Source organism: Crocuta crocuta, unplaced genomic scaffold, assembly GCF_008692635.1.
Source record: "Crocuta crocuta isolate KB4526 unplaced genomic scaffold, BGI_CrCroc_1.0 scaffold288, whole genome shotgun sequence".
Taxonomy (NCBI): domain Eukaryota; kingdom Metazoa; phylum Chordata; class Mammalia; order Carnivora; family Hyaenidae; genus Crocuta; species Crocuta crocuta.
The window spans coordinates 3,026,909-3,042,076 of NW_027532607.1; the positions used below are offsets into that span (position 1 = coordinate 3,026,909).

The following is a 15,168-nucleotide window of genomic DNA, read 5'->3' on the forward strand; positions in this document are numbered from 1 at the left end:
TCCTTCAAGTTTCTACAATATGGCAGAGCCAGAACACACACTCCTCTCTCTGTCTGCCTTCAGGCCCAGTGGGGTGCTGTTCTGATGGGGACCTGGGCTGTGGGGCAGTGAGGTCTGCCGCTGAGAATGGCTTAGAGGGATAGGAGGGGCTGCTTTGCCAGCAGGCTTTACCAGATAAAATGAGATGCCTAGTTAAATTTGAATTTCAGATAAATGAATACTTTTGCAGCATAAGTACATCCCAAATGTTACATGGGATATACTTACACTCAAAACAGAGTCATTGCTTATCTGAAATTCAAACTTAACTGAGCACCCTGGGTGTTTTGGTGGGGTTTTTTGTTGTTGTTGTTTTTTGCTCAACCTGGCAACCCTATCTGCCAGGGACAGCCTGGCAGTCTTTAGCCGGGAAGCAAATGCTGAATCGCAGCCAATGGATATTAATGAGTCAGTGTTTGACGCTCAGACTACCCCTGGCCCCGCCTTCAATAAAGGCCACAGAGGCCCTTGGGCTGTGTGAAATGACCTGCTGATAAGACCTGCTTGGTTCTTTGTGACTTCAGAAGGCCCAGCACGTCCTCAAGCACTACAGATATTCTATATGTAAGTGGCCTCTTAGAAGATGACATTTCACAGGTCTGTGAAGAGTGAAGATCAAATTTATTTAATGCAATACCCTGCAGCTGTGTCACTGAGGTGGCTGGAGATGTGGGGGGAAATGATCTCAGGTGTGCTCACTAGTGAACGTCCACCGTGAAATGGCTGGGGCTACTCGTCAACCCACTCAAGACACCCTCAGAAACATTGTAAGACCTCAGGGGACCATTTCCTTAGCAAGGAATAAATAAAAAAAAATTAGTAAGAAAATATGCATTTCATTTTTCTATTAAAAACAATATTTGCTGTAGGCAAACATCTCCCCATCTTGCAGCCTGCAGCATGGTAAAGGAAAAGAAAGAAAGGGTATAGAAAAACAGTGTAAGACCATCTGTGCTCTGTCCGACTTCGTTTTCTCTTCTGTGCATTGCCCAGAATGAATCTGATCTTCAGGCTGGCATCTCGGAGGGGTCGCTCCCAAGCAGCTTTGTCGCGGCACTTGTAGTAGGCGAGATCGTGGAGGGAACAGGGTGTGCTGTCTGGTCAGTGCCGTGCGCTTCCGAGGAACGACGACCGGCCAGAACCACAGGCCTCTGAAGGACCAAAGGCAAAGAGGGGGAAAAAAAAAGCCCCTAAGCCCAGCCAGAAGTGATTGGCTACAAAACAAAAAATGGTTTCTGTGTGTGAAGATACTTGGACAAGTTCTTGATCTCCGTGCAAGACAAAAATATTCAAGTTTCAAAATATCCCAATGGCCGTTTAACCCTGAACCTCCTTCGGCAGCTCCTCACTCCTGAGGATGCTCCAGCTTGGTGAGAGGGGGGTGCCGTGGGGGACTCAATCAGCCCCTCCGTATCTCTTTATACCCGCCCCCCCATAAATGTAGTAAGATGGAAATAAGAACTGGTGACTTGGCCTGAGGAATTGCTCTGTTCAGTGGGAGCAGGGCAGGTTCATAAATAAGTGCACAGAGCTCTTGGAATACAGGAATCATCTGCTCGTCTTGGAATGTGGATGTCTTTCTAAGGAGGAACATCGCCCTCGCAGTCCTAAATTCCATCGAGGGAGCCTTCCGTTCTCTGTAGAGACAAGAGAGAAGACAAGCTACGGTCACACCCTTCAGGACTAAAGACTGACCCAGGGGAGAGATACGCAACATTGCAGCTAGCACTTCACAAAGGCACTCCAAAGCTGCCTTCTGCTGGTACCTCCACCCTGTGGGCTCAGCTCCTGCCCACATTCACTTCTCCCTTCTTTCCATGCCGGCTCCGCCCAGGGCTGTGGCCTCCACTCCCAGTAGATGCGCGCTGCACCCATCAGGACATCAACCAACTTTGTCACATACCCATTGTACACCCGGCACTCTGCCCCGTGGGTGCTCTACTTGCCCACAGAGCAAGACTAGTAAACTTAAGAGAGAGCTGGCTTCTTGCTCCAGCTCTGCCTCTAACATGAGCTGAGCCTTCTCTAGGTCTGTGTTGCTGTTTTTTTTTTAATTGCAACATCAAAGAGTTTCAACACAGATAAACACTGAGGATGTTGAAGAAGTGAGGGAAGCTAGATGCAAGAGAAACAAATATTGTATGATTCCCCTTATACAAGGTACCCAGAGTAGTCAAACTGATGGAGATAGAAAGGAAAACTGTGATTTCCAGGGGCTGTGGGGAAGGGGGAAATGGGGAGTTAGCGCTCAATGGGTAGACTTTTAGGTTGGAATGATGACAAAGTTCTGTGGGTAGACGGTGCTGATGGCTGCACACAATGTGAATGTACTTCATGTCACTGAACTGTACCCTTAAAAATGGTTAAAATGGTACATGCTGTTGTGTCTGTTTTGCCTAATAAAAAAAAGGGGGGTGGGAAGATTCCACATGCCATCCTGTAGTGTTTGCTAACTGCTTTGTATGGTATTGTCGACACCTACGAATCCGCCAGTGACTGGACCCCCATCCCCCATCTGACCCGAGTGCTATTATCTGAGGATGCGAGAACTTGCCAAGGATTTTATATCCTATCCATTATGGACTGACAGTGCTAAACAGATGGAAAAGGTCCTAACTGACTGCAGGAGTTCAGAGGTGGTGAGATGCCCTAGCTGTGCCACAAAGGAATTACAGAAGGCTTCTTGGAGCCAGCCTCCAAGGCGAGGCAAGTTTGGACAAATGGCTGAAGCAAGGGGGTGAAAGCGGAGCAGATGGGAAATGCTAGAGTAAAGGCGCCCTGGGGCTCAAAGGGCAGGCAGCAAATGGGTCCACGACTCAACCCTTCATGATCGCAGGTGGATCGCATGGGCACAAAAGTGGGGGCCGTTGTGGAGATTAGCCAGGGTCTTGGGAGCCCTTTGGCCAGGCTGGTTGGCTCCTTGAAGGTGGGGGCTGAAGTAGGGTCCCTGTTTTGTTCTGGTCCTGCACGTCTGAGGAGCCTCTCAGAACAGGATGCAGGTCCAAAGGGCTCCAGCTGGCAGACCAAGGCTCTGCCTCTGTCTTTGCCAGAAGAGACCGTGGCAAGCAGGCCAAGAGGGCTGGGTTGGCCCCAGGGGGCTGGAGGCCCGCCAGGGCTGGCAGCTACCTTCACTTCATTTCTTCCGCTTTGCCTAGAGGGGGGACCCTGGTGTCCGGGCTTCCTGCAGGCTCCAGACCAAGTCCCTCCCTAGACGCCTCTGCTCTCCTCCGCCAGGCAAGGCGAGGCGAGCGCTTGGTAGCTGCTGCAGAACCGGCCCCACGGACGGGAAGGGCTGGGCCCCAGTCAACCGGACCTTGAAGTAAAGGCTAACATGCTCACTTCCAAGACCTGTCCTTCCTTGTACTTAAATCAGAGGCCAGCTGTCAGCCACCCAAGAACAGCCATGAGATCGGCCCACTTCGGGCCAGAACATGGTGTAAATGCTCTCAAAGGTCATTTTACTTCTAACACCCCTGGATTTTCTAGTTCCTGATTCTAGAATGTGCCCCTTATGGCAGGTGCCTAGGTTGTTCAGTTAGTGAAGTGTCTGGCTCTTGATTTCGGCTCAGATCATGATCCCACGGTTTGTGGGTTCAAGCCCAGCATCGCAATCCCTGCTTGGGATTCTCTCCTTCTCTCTCTCTGCCCCTCCTCTGCTCATTCCCTCTCGCAAAAAAATAGATAAACTTAAAAAAAAGTTGAATGTGCCCCTTATGAGCACTTCCAATAAACCAAGTCTGTGATAGGTGCTCACTGAATCCTTGCAACAACCGAGTGGGGTGGGGGGTGATTATTATCTCCAATTTATAGATGAGGAAGCCAAGGCCCCGAGACATCTGCCCAATGTGACATGGCTAGTAAACAGCTAATCACNCCCCAGAAAGGCTAGGTTTTAAGGTGGGTCTCTGATTCCTAAGTCAAAGCCTGGCTTTGGTTGAATCCCATGAAGAGGCATTTCAAGGCCAAAGTGAAGTAAACCTCCCATTTCTACCTCATACTGCCAGAGTGATGAAAAGAACTTTAAATAGATAATCGAGTAGCATTTATGTAGTACATTGCAAAATACTTTGTACACAGGTTTCTCATTTTACCTTCAAGAAACTTCTAGTAGGGAGCTATTACTGCTTTCATGGTTCTCATCATCTTTTTCTCGGATTGGAAAGCTTATTTGGGGGAGGACAGGCTCACCCAGAAGATGGCCAGAGAGCTGAAGCTCATATTCCAGTTCCCACTGGGGGCTCTCAGGAGGGAAGGAGGTGAGCTCTAACTGGGAACTGCCTTTTTTCTGTAAGAAGGCAAGCCTGTCTCCAAGATCCCAAGACCCACGAAGGTCCAGATTCACCCCTTTCTTTTAAGTACAAGGTGTTCTTTTTTTTTGCGTTATCTGTCTGCCTGGGCCACAAACACAACTTATAAACAAGGCAAAAATGGCAGAGGAAAAATGAAGTCAGAATGTGCTATTGAAGCAAGTCAAACAATACTAAATTAGTATTTGGCTAAGCGGCTATCTCATTGTTAAGATATTTCCTCCAATGTGTTTTCAGAAGCAACGGCCATTAAACAACTGGGAATGATCGCCAGGTTTGATTTCAGGAAGGAAATCCCCTCCCATTTCCCTGCTGGGCAATTCAATTAATTTTCTCCTGACCCTCACCAACTGATTATTAGGAAAACTATACCTCCTTCTTTTCTAAACAAACTGTATTCGCTTAAAGAATCAAAATCTCTCCCCCAACGGCTGGGAACCCCTGAGCTCCCGCCAAAAGTCTTTATTATTTGGGAGGGCAGGGCCAGCTGGTGGGGGAGCTCAGGAGCATCCTGGGAGCAGACTTCTGGACGCACGGGCCAGCTTCTGGGGAAAAGGAAAGTTCTAACTGTCCTGGAGCTCAGAGCCTTTGTCCAGAGAGACCGTTTGGATTGAAGACAAAGTAAATAAGTCAGCCCTGCAGGTGCGGCCGACTTACCTCGGGAGGACACAGCTATGTTTATCGTAGTGGGAGAGCATCTCTTTATCTGGGTCCCACCTGGCCCATGGTGCAAAGTTCTCACTTTCCACTCTCCCAAGGCCATGATGGCTGTAACAGTGATGTCACTTCTTGGAGGGAGTCTTGTGTGGTGGACTAGCCAAGGAGCCTGGGGACCCTAGATTCTAGTCCTGGCTCTGCTTTTACCTGACTGGGACACCCCAGCCTGGCCATTCTGCCAATTCAGCCATCAGTTTTTGCACCTACCAATTGGGCCCCTGGCCCTTGCCAAGGCAAGTCGCTGGTGTCGGGAGTCGGGCTGGGTTTAGGCTAGAAAAAGACCTTCATTTTATTCCTCTTTTCCTTAAGTTGATAGCTTTCCTCCAGAAGAAGAATGTCAGTGGTTTCCTGCCGTCAAAGGCATAGTGAGTTCTCTGTTTTATGAGAATTCAGACTCTAGCAAAACAAAGGAAGCCAGGGGGCCCATTGGAAAAGCTACCAGCGATCCAGCAATCTTGCAGATGGTTCTTCCCAGAGCTTAAAGCAGCAATTCCTCATTTCTCAAGTTATCGGCTGCCCAGTTAGTTAACCCCTGCACTGCTGGGTAGTTCATCAAAAGGTTGGGAGCGGGAAGATAGCAGGAGACAGGTCTTAGCAAAATTTGAACTTGGACCTCCACATTAAAAAAAAAAAAAGCATTTCCGTCAGCCAAGTAGCAGCATCCTAAATCATCAATTTCCTACAGAGTGAAACTTCATCATGAGGTGTTTGAATTCTTTGCATGTAAGGCCCTAACTGACCTCTTTCTAGTGCTTCTCCTGGATGACCTATCTCCTGCCATCCTGAGCTGCTTGGACTGTTCCTTCCCTCATGGCTCCACCCCTGCTGATCTTTCTACCTGGGCCTGCTGCTGTGGCTGGACCCCTTCGTCACGGCCTATCCCAGTGACCCCTTTCTTGGGGAGGAGACCCTTAACCAGGCCCGCCTTTCTTCTGCATTTCCATAGCTTCTGGTGAGCTATTATCACCTTGCTTTCTCCTCAGTGTTAACTCCACTGATTCCCTCTTTGGGTCAAGGACCTTGAGTGGCCTCTCCAGCAGAGGGCCTGCGGTGTCAGGGTGACTGGCATAGGCTCTCAGAGTTCAAAGTTCAAATGAGCTGTTGGAACCTCCCTTCCTCCAAGCATACCCCCCACCTCACAACCCTGTCTGCCTCACTTCCAAAGCCTGAACCTAGGAGGAAACACATACTTCGCTCAATGGGAGCTAAATGTTCTAGATTCTTAATCCTTTGAAGGGTCTCTCTTCATATGAGGGCTGAGATGTAAGGATGGAAACAGTGGGACAGAATGTTCAAAATCACCAGGCCCAGAAAAGCTGACCAGCCTGATGACCAAGCTCCTTCCATACAACACCCCCCATACAACGTCTAGGCTATTGTGGCCCAGGCTCCGGGTCTAAAACAGACCAGGCTGCTGTAGGGGTGTAATTCATTGGAATGCAGAACATGGCTGAGTTTGGAAATAGTTCACCGCTCAATGGGCCATTTTATAAACTTGTTTATGAAATGTGTACTTACAGACTATCTTTTTTCCGTGACATCTGCAAAACAAAAGATAACATGGAGGTAAGCAATACGGAAAGTACATCAGGCTCCCCCCGCTCCCCAACCATCTCAGGAACTCCACTGGGGAAAGGAGGGTGGTGTGGGCAGAGCAGAAGGAGGCACCAGAGTCGCAGGCTTACTGGGTGCTCAGCTGTATGGCTTCTTTGCCCACAGACAGCTTCCTCTGGGCTCTATATTCCATGTGACAAGCATATAAAATCCCTGTAAGCTCATTGGACATTTTAAATATTTGTTTTTTAATGTTTACTTGTTTTTGAGAGAGAGAGATTTAAATATTTGTTTTTTAATGTTTACTTGTTTTTGAGAGAGAGAGATTTAAATATTTGTTTTTTAATGTTTACTTGTTTTTGTCTCTACAGAGTACAAGTCGGAGAGGGCAGAGAGAGGGAGACACAGAATCTGAAGAAGGCTCCAGGCTCTGAGCTGTCAGCACAGAGCCTGACGCAGGGCTTGAACCCACAAACCATGAGATCATGACCTGAGCCGAAGTCAGACGTTTAACCAACGGAGCCACCCAGGCGTCCTGCTCATTGGACATTTTAAACAGGTTTTTTTTTTTTTTAAAGATTTTATTTAATTTTTAAATTTTTAAAAATGTTTATTTATTTTTGCAAGAAGAGACAGAGCGTGAGCTGGGGAGGGGCAGAGAAGAGGAAGACACAGAATCTGAAGCAGGTTTCAGGCTCTAAGCTGTCAGCACAGATCCCAATGCTCTATATCCAATATATCCAATCTCTATATCCAATGTGGGGCTGGAACTCATGACACCGAAAAACCAAGAATCACATGCTCCACCAACTGAGCCACGCAGGTGCCTGGGCAGTTTTTAAAAATTAGTACTGAAGGAAAGAGGGTGATGGGCATGGAGGAGAACACTTGTGGGGATGAGCACTGGGTGTTATATGGAAACCAACTTGACAATAAACTACTAAAAAATAATAAAAAATAAAATAAAATTAGTACTGAAGGTGATTTCAAGAAAAAACTGAAAATTATAGAGAAGTAGAAAGTAGCAGATAAGCATGATCTCTGGTTTATTCTTCAAAGCCTGTGGACACTTTTGTCTTCCAGTCATTTTCTGCTCTCAGTAGGCGTTTGTTTCTGAGTCATGACATACGATATATGCCATTTTCTAGCCTATCCTTTTTATATAACATGATTTTATAAACATTACCTGGTGCCTTCTTAAACCTAATTGGTAGTAGCTGTGTAATAATCATTAAATGGGTGTGCAGTTGTTTATTTATCCAGTTCCTTACTTTAGAAATTCAGGTTCTTTCTGAGTTTTTGCTATTTTAAATAGTGCTGCTAGGGGAGCCTGGGTGGCTTGGTCAGTTAAGTGTCCAATTCTTGGTTTCCGCTCAGGTCATGCTCTCACGGTTTTGTGAGTTTGAGCCCCATGTCGGGCTCTGTGCTGACAGTGCAGAGCCTGCTTAGGATTCTCTCTCTCTCTGCCCCTCCACGGCTCATGTTTTCTCCCTCCCAAAATAAATAAATAAACTTAATTTAAAAAAAAGATTTAAATAGTGCTGCCACATCCTCATTGGGAATAAGGCTATATTTCCTTGTCTCATAGTAGTTTGTCCATCCCCAGGAGTGGGATCAATGGAGGAGAAGGTGTAAGTGCTGCGGCCACTCTTGGGATATAGGGTCAAGCGCTGCCTGGAATGACAGGGCCACCTCTTCCCCTTCCGCTGGAGGCCACACTGTCTTCTCGGCAGGATGCATGCCAGAACCGGCTGGCCCTGCCAGGCCTCAAGGATGAACATGGACCTGGCCAAATGTCAGGAAGATCAGAGTGAGGCAAAGAAAGGCCAGGGAGAACAGGAGGGCCAGCCACCCCTGTCTGCATTAGCTGGAGATGGCGGTCACTGCAACAGGCTAGAGAGGGCTGTGGTTCGGCCCTTTGGAAAGGAGCAGGCCCCCGCTCATAGCGGCTTCTAAGCGGGCGATGGCCCACACTGCTGGGGCTGATTCCCCAAACAGCCCATGATGGACACAGACCTGAAGACAGAAACCATGGGGACTTCCTGCTGTCTGGGGAAGGTGCCTCGAGTGGATGTGGGTATTGGGGGCAGCAGCCAGTCTCACCGGCGCTGAGTCCTTGGTACCACGAGGCAGACGTACTCCAAGGGGCCTCAGACTCTGCGGGGCCGCCCAACCCCAAACCCAGTCCCTTCCGAGTCTTGGGCAGTCTCGGGGCCCACCTGTCACAACGGGAGTCACAACCCTTCTGTTTCTCTCTCTAATTTAAAAATATCCTGTTTCCAAAAATCCACTTCCCCCTCAAACCCTGTCTTATCACAGCCCTATTGTGCGTCCCCTGCAGAGGGAACAGGGCCAGAAGTTCCTAAGAGGCCCCCTTCTGTCCTGGCTGGGGCAGAGGCAGACGTCAAACAGCCAAATGGATGAATCAGCCGGACCACACGAAGCAGAGCCATTGTGTAAACTTCCACGCATTGAGTGAGGCTCGGGCAAGGCTCCCACCTGCAGCCCAAATCGGACCTGGGAGGGCCTGAAGGACCCTGTGCTTCCCACTCCCCCAGAGCCCCCCAGGGCTCTGGAATCAGACTTAAGAGGGAAAGAGCCTTAGGCTGTGTTTCCTAAAGTAACAAGAATACAAAAGATGGAAAACTTCGAATATGCTGCTGATACTCAAGGAACCCTTGGTTTATGCATACTTGTAGTTTCTGCTGCTTTTCGATAATAGAGTGATCACTGCAAAAAATAGAATCGGGTGGATAGTGCTTCTTTTTTTTTTTTCAGACTACTTTTTTACGCTCTTTGAATCTGAAGCAAAGTAACGCCCTCACCCTGGGTGGGTAGGGCTGGCAGTGCCCGGCAGGCTGGCTGGCTCAGCGCCATGCAGGATGGGTGGGGACCGGCTCTCAAGTGCTCTTTTCTCTCTCCCACAGGGGTTGCGAGAGGCCCTCTGTACTGTGGTTTTTTTCTTGATGACGGCTACTCTTAGTATATTACATTTCTGCCCCATTTAGAAACATTTGGAACACCGAGCAAAGAGAGAGGAGAAGGTGGAGGCTGAGTGAGCAGATACTCAGGTGGGAAGACAGGTGGGTCCAACCCAAAAACACAGAGCTTCATGTCTGGAGCAAGACCTGGCGTCTCTTCCCAGGGCCTGGAGTTGTCGGGGGGATGTGCCCAGGACACTTTTGGAGGTGGGCACAGAGCATCTAGAGAGGAAAACCAATTGTCCTGTTGGAGGACTCACAAGGAGGTGAATTCCTAGAAGCCCAAGTTTCTTAATGATTGTGGGCTAGATCATTCTTTTGTTTAGTGTTCACATACTGGTTTTATAGCAATCTCTACACCCAACATGGGATATAAAAGAAAACGTATGAAAGGGGAGGAAAAGAAAAATCAAACCTTTCCCTGGATTAGTCAGAGAAGGAGGAAATTGATGACAGGTAAAAAGAGAGGTTTTGGGGGTGCATGCCTGAGTGGGGGTGTGCTTGCGGGGGGTAGGGGGTAGCAGGCTTTTGATGCCAGGTTATCCCACAACCCAGAGCATCTAAGCTATGAGGAAGCCCTGGGAAGACACCACCATCTAAATCAAGAGAACTCAGGTGAGTAACAGAGTATCCTATATAAACTCCAAGGTTATAGGGGATGGTAGGAAATTGGTTCCCGCGAAGTGTTAAAGAGAGAAAGGTACTAAACCAACCTGGACTACTTTCTTCAAATGCTCACTTTTCAGGACTACCCACATTACTGCTTAATAAGAGGCATAAACACAGACTTAAATCCCATTTCTGGAAAGCCAATTCATAAGTCCTAACCAGAGCTACTGTTGCTGACTGGGATTTGCAAATCTTAATCTGAGGCAAATCGTTGAAAAGGAAGTTAAGTACTTCAAAAAGCCTGAAGTGCTAACCTTGCCGATCTAATTTACCAGAAATCATTTGCATGTTTCCTTTTACCTTAAGAAAGTTGATGGTTACAGAAATGCAAAAGCTCTTTTTCAACCAGTTCTGGCTGTTTTCTAGGGCTTGCCTTCCCTTCTCCTTCGTTTCTCTAAATTTGGCTTCTTTTGGATTTAAATTTTCTAGTACTGAGAACCTTCTCCTTCTTTCCCTAACATTTTGTAATGAATCACCTAACAGTTGGGAAGCGGAAACATTCAAAGATCAGAGGTTTCCTTGTCCCAGACTGAGTTAAGTGCTAGGACAAGACATTAACTTAGCTCTACGTCAACCGAGTAGAGCAGACCTGTCTAACCATGGCCCTGACCCAGCAGGGGATACTCAGCTGGAAGAGATGCCCCCTTCTACCAATATTATTGAACCCACCTGTCCACCACAGTGCTTATCCACCCCCACACATCCCTGAGGAACACTGTGGAGTTCACTGTGACAATTCCATATGGGGGAGGGGCATTTTATTGAAAATTAGTGAGAACACTAACGCTGCGGGGGAAAGTAAGTGTTGGGAGCCAAGTCACAGAATTGGATAAGGGCAGGGCTGAGACCAAACCCTAGTCTCTCTATCTCCCACTCAGGGTGTCTCTCTTGGGGTTACAGTGCAAAGAACCATCCAGGTGGACTCCAGCCAAAACAAACGTCCCAGAAGCACAGTGAGTGGGCCCCTGAGCTCTATGATTTAATTCAGATTTGAAGGGGAAACTCAGGCGTAGTAGAAGGAAATACCTATAGGGTCTTGGAATCAAGGGTGAATAAAGGATTAGGCTTGCCTCCAAGGGACCTAGGTAATGACTCTTAGAAGTTGCTTAGAACAACACGTTCAGGGGAATGTTTTTGGATGAACCAAAGCATAGACAAATAACAATGACTTCCAAATGCCAGGACACTGAGACTCTCTGAACGTTATCACCGGAAGGCAACTTAATTTAAGATCATCCATTCAGCCACCTCACTTGAGATAGAAGCGATGAGCTTATCAAATTCACAGATAAACAAAGTAGAATTGCTATTGCCAGGGGCTGGAAAGAGTAGCGAGTTATTGCTTACTGGGTCTAAAATTTCATTTTGGGAAGATGAAAAAGCTCTGGACATGATGGTGATGGTGATGTATTTAATGCCACTGAAATGTACACTTAAAAGTGGTTAAAATGGCAGGTGTTATGTATATTTTGCCACAGTTAAAACACACAACCAAAGCCATGAGCTTACAGCCTAAAGCCAAGATTGCGAAGACCTGCTTCCTCCCGCAGCCTACAGATGCCCCCGACTCCTGAGCCGCCAGCCCACCAGGCTCTCTCCAGATTTCCCGCCCTGCGGCTGTTCCTTGGAGGCAGGCCTGCCCGATGCCCTTTCCCTTATCTAGAGGAGCAGTTTTCCTTTGTATCACTCAGGGGAAAGGGGGGGGTGGGGGTTGAAGAGCCAGAACTACGCCCTATGAGCCATTTCCCAAAATAGCCAGCCCTGAAGTGCTGCTGGTTGGAAGGTGGGGGGGACTAAGAAACTAAGTTGGGAAGAATAAAAAATTAAGAAGGAAAGGTTAGCTAAGTCTTAGCTCTGCACTCAGCTCATCCACTGACCTGTCCAGAGACACCCTCCCCACCAGGACCTTTATTTTATTGTGTGTCACCCTTCTGCCCCCAGCACACACACACACAAGCATACAAGTGCGCATGTACATGAGTGGGAGGATTCTCTCTGCTGGCCAACCCTGAGCGGTCCTTCCGGGACCCTTTCAGGATTGCTGAGGAGTAAGAGAGACTCTACCTCTTCAAGCAAGAAGCAGAATATAACTTAACAGAGGTATAATCAGAAGGGAAGTCAGGACATCTAGAAAATGTTTCTAAAAGTGTGGTCCCCAGAACAACAGCAGCAGCATGTGAGAATTTGTTAGAAATACAAATTGGGGCGCCTGGGTGGTTTGGTCAGTTAAGCATCTGACTTTGGCTCAGATCAATCTCAGGGTTTGTGGGTTTGAGCCCCGCGTCGGGCTGTGTGCTAACAGCTCAGAGCCTGGAGCCTGCTTCAGATTCTGTGTCTCTCTCCCTATCCCTCTCCTGCTCACTCACTCTCTCTCAAAAATATATAAACATTAAAAAAAAAATAAATACAAATCAGTCCCGCTCCAGACCTACTGAAATCAGAAAGTCTGGGGAGGGGGTGTGGCACGACACCATCTGTGTTTTAACACACCTGAAGAATGCTCGATCTAGATTCAAGCCCTGCCCTGCATTTCACAGAGAAGGCGACCAAGGTTCTGAGAGGTTCCACGACTCACCCAGGGTCACCCAAACCATACCTGGTTGTTACTCTCTGTCTTTTTTTTTTTTTAAAGGTTATTTATTTATTTTGAGAGAGTCAGAGAGCGTGTGAACAGGGGAGGTGCAAAGAGAGAGGGAGCATCTCGAGCTGGCTGTCAGCTCAGAGCCTGACACAGGGCTCGAACTCACGAACTGGGAGATCCTAACCTGAGCTGAAGTCAAGACCAGAAGCTCAACCAACTGAGCCACCCAGGCACACCCCCAGGCTGTTACTCTTAATAGAGCTGAATCCTCTAAGTAAGCGGGTGATAATGTGAAACTGAACAAAGCTGGAAAAGGCAGCACTGGGAGGAAACGTTTAGAGCACGCTCTGCAGCCAGGCTCCCCACACCCGAGTCCCTGCTCTGCCATCACTAGCCTTGGGAGTGGGACAAGTTATTTAACCTCTGGCCCACTTCCCTATCTGTAGAAGAGGAACAGCAGTAGAGCCTCCGTCAAGCCTAGGATAGTTTTGAGGACTGAGCAGAGAGTGTGTCTCATGTAAGAAGGACGGAAAGAAAGAAAAGGAAGAGGATTGACGGAGCCTGCAGTTCCCTGGCCTGGAGGAGCAGTGGCCGAGCAGGAAATGCTGGGAATAGCAGCTCCCTTGGCCACTAGGCCAGGAGCCTCTGAGGCAAGGTGCGAGCACGCACTTTCACGGCAGCCCTGTGGTTTTGGCTACAAGACCCGGGGCTCTCTCTACCCCCAACCGCTAGGGCAGGAGCCGGCTGCCAGTCCAGAGACCAGGCTACAGGGGGACCCAAGCCCCAGCTGACTCCTGATGGCCCTGATGGGGCTCTGGCTGGGAGTCGGGGGACGGGGGGTGATGGGTCTACCTGGTCCCTGCACTGAACCCTAGGGCTCAAGTTTCCCCTGCACCTTTCAGCTAACAAGGATTGGATGCTCGCTGTAGGTCGGAATGCCACATGGACTCGTACCTGGGGTAATTAGCACCATCCCCCCAACCCCCATGCTAACCCCCTTTCTCATTTAATCTCATCTCCATGTAACAGTTGAAGAACTTGGAGCCTCAGAGGGGTTAGGCAACTTGCTCACAGTCACACAGCTGCTAAGGGGCAGTGCCAGGACTGCGGCTCAGATGTCTGCGAGCAAAGCAGGGCTCTTCACCACCCTGAACCCCTGCAGGGTTGGGTCCTGCGGTCTGTCTATTCCCGCCTTAGGCCAGAGGAAGCAGCGGGGGACTGAGGACTCAGCATGGAGGACCATCTGCACAGCTGCCCTAAAGCAGGTGTAAATGCCACCCCCAAATACGCCGCATTGGCATAGGATTATTTTGAACCGGAGGATGCAGAAAGAAGCCTTCCAGGAGCTTCCCTTATCTGACCAGAAGCAGAAGTTCCTGAGAAACGAAGATAGCCATAAATCCTCTCTCCCAGGGAAGGTTTCTGGCTGCGAAGATGAAAGGTGGTGCTGAGATGAAAACTTGCTCCATTAGTTTCTCCCATATATTTTACCTTCCCATTTGTTTTGTCACTTCTCTACAAATTTACTGTTCTTGCCTAACATGCTAAATAAGCCCCCAGTTCTAACCACCCTGAGGGGTTACTTCATCACTGTTTTTCTCCTGTTAATCTGTTTTTTGTCAGTCTAATAGGCAGGGCACCTAATACACACCCTGGGTGTGGCCAGCAGCTGTAAAGGGCCTCCAGCAGCAGGCTCAGGCCACAGCAGACCTGTCCTGCAGGGGGATTGAGGGCGGGGGTGGGGAAGGGGTGAGTCCCTGCGGGTTCTGCACACCCCCAGCATAGCACTTCCCTGATCAGGAGCCTGGAGTCCAGCTCCTTGCTTCCTGTGTGAACTTGGGCATGTGGATTCACTGCTCTATGCCTCAGTATCCTCATCTGTAAAATGGGACTTAAATGTGAAGATTGAAAGAGATATTGTAACACAGACCACTTGGCATACACAGTTACGTGCTCAATAAATGTGAGGTTTTGCATAACCAGAGCAACCCAAAACAGTCTCAGGGACCATGAGAAGAGCAGAAGGGGCTTCATACAATTTTCACACAATTACCCGACAGGACCAAGCGTGAGCCTTACAACAACTCTAGCTTTTTGTTACACTGGAAGGACAGAGGTCTGTTTATTTCTGAATTTGCATTTTGGTGGCTCTGAATACACTGAGAATACAAAATGAGACACTGAAGCCAAAAACTCCCCCAGAGGCTGGTTTCTGAAAATCAGTCAGTCAGTGTCAAGTTTTGCAATGGCGCTGGGTTTCTGCTCTAACCATGACAACACCATTTAAAAAAAAAAAATAATAATAATAATTAGTTAAGGG

The 15,168-nt window shown here is 48.4% G+C and overlaps 1 protein-coding gene across 7 annotated transcripts in view; it reads right to left on the bottom strand.

The window, feature by feature from the left end:
• Nucleotides 1-641: 641 nt before the first annotated feature.
• Nucleotides 642-15,168, bottom strand: part of PECAM1 (platelet and endothelial cell adhesion molecule 1) — a 72,466-nt gene continuing 57,939 nt past the window's right edge. For all 7 annotated transcript variants that reach the window (XM_077780389.1, XM_077780390.1, XM_077780391.1 and 4 more), the window contains 2 exons: nt 6,582-6,604; nt 642-1,676 (listed from right to left, as the gene is read on the bottom strand). In XM_077780389.1, coding sequence (XP_077636515.1) covers nt 6,585-6,604 — 20 coding nt within the window. In that variant the 3' untranslated portion in view covers nt 642-1,676; nt 6,582-6,584. The remainder of the gene's footprint in view (nt 1,677-6,581; nt 6,605-15,168) is intronic.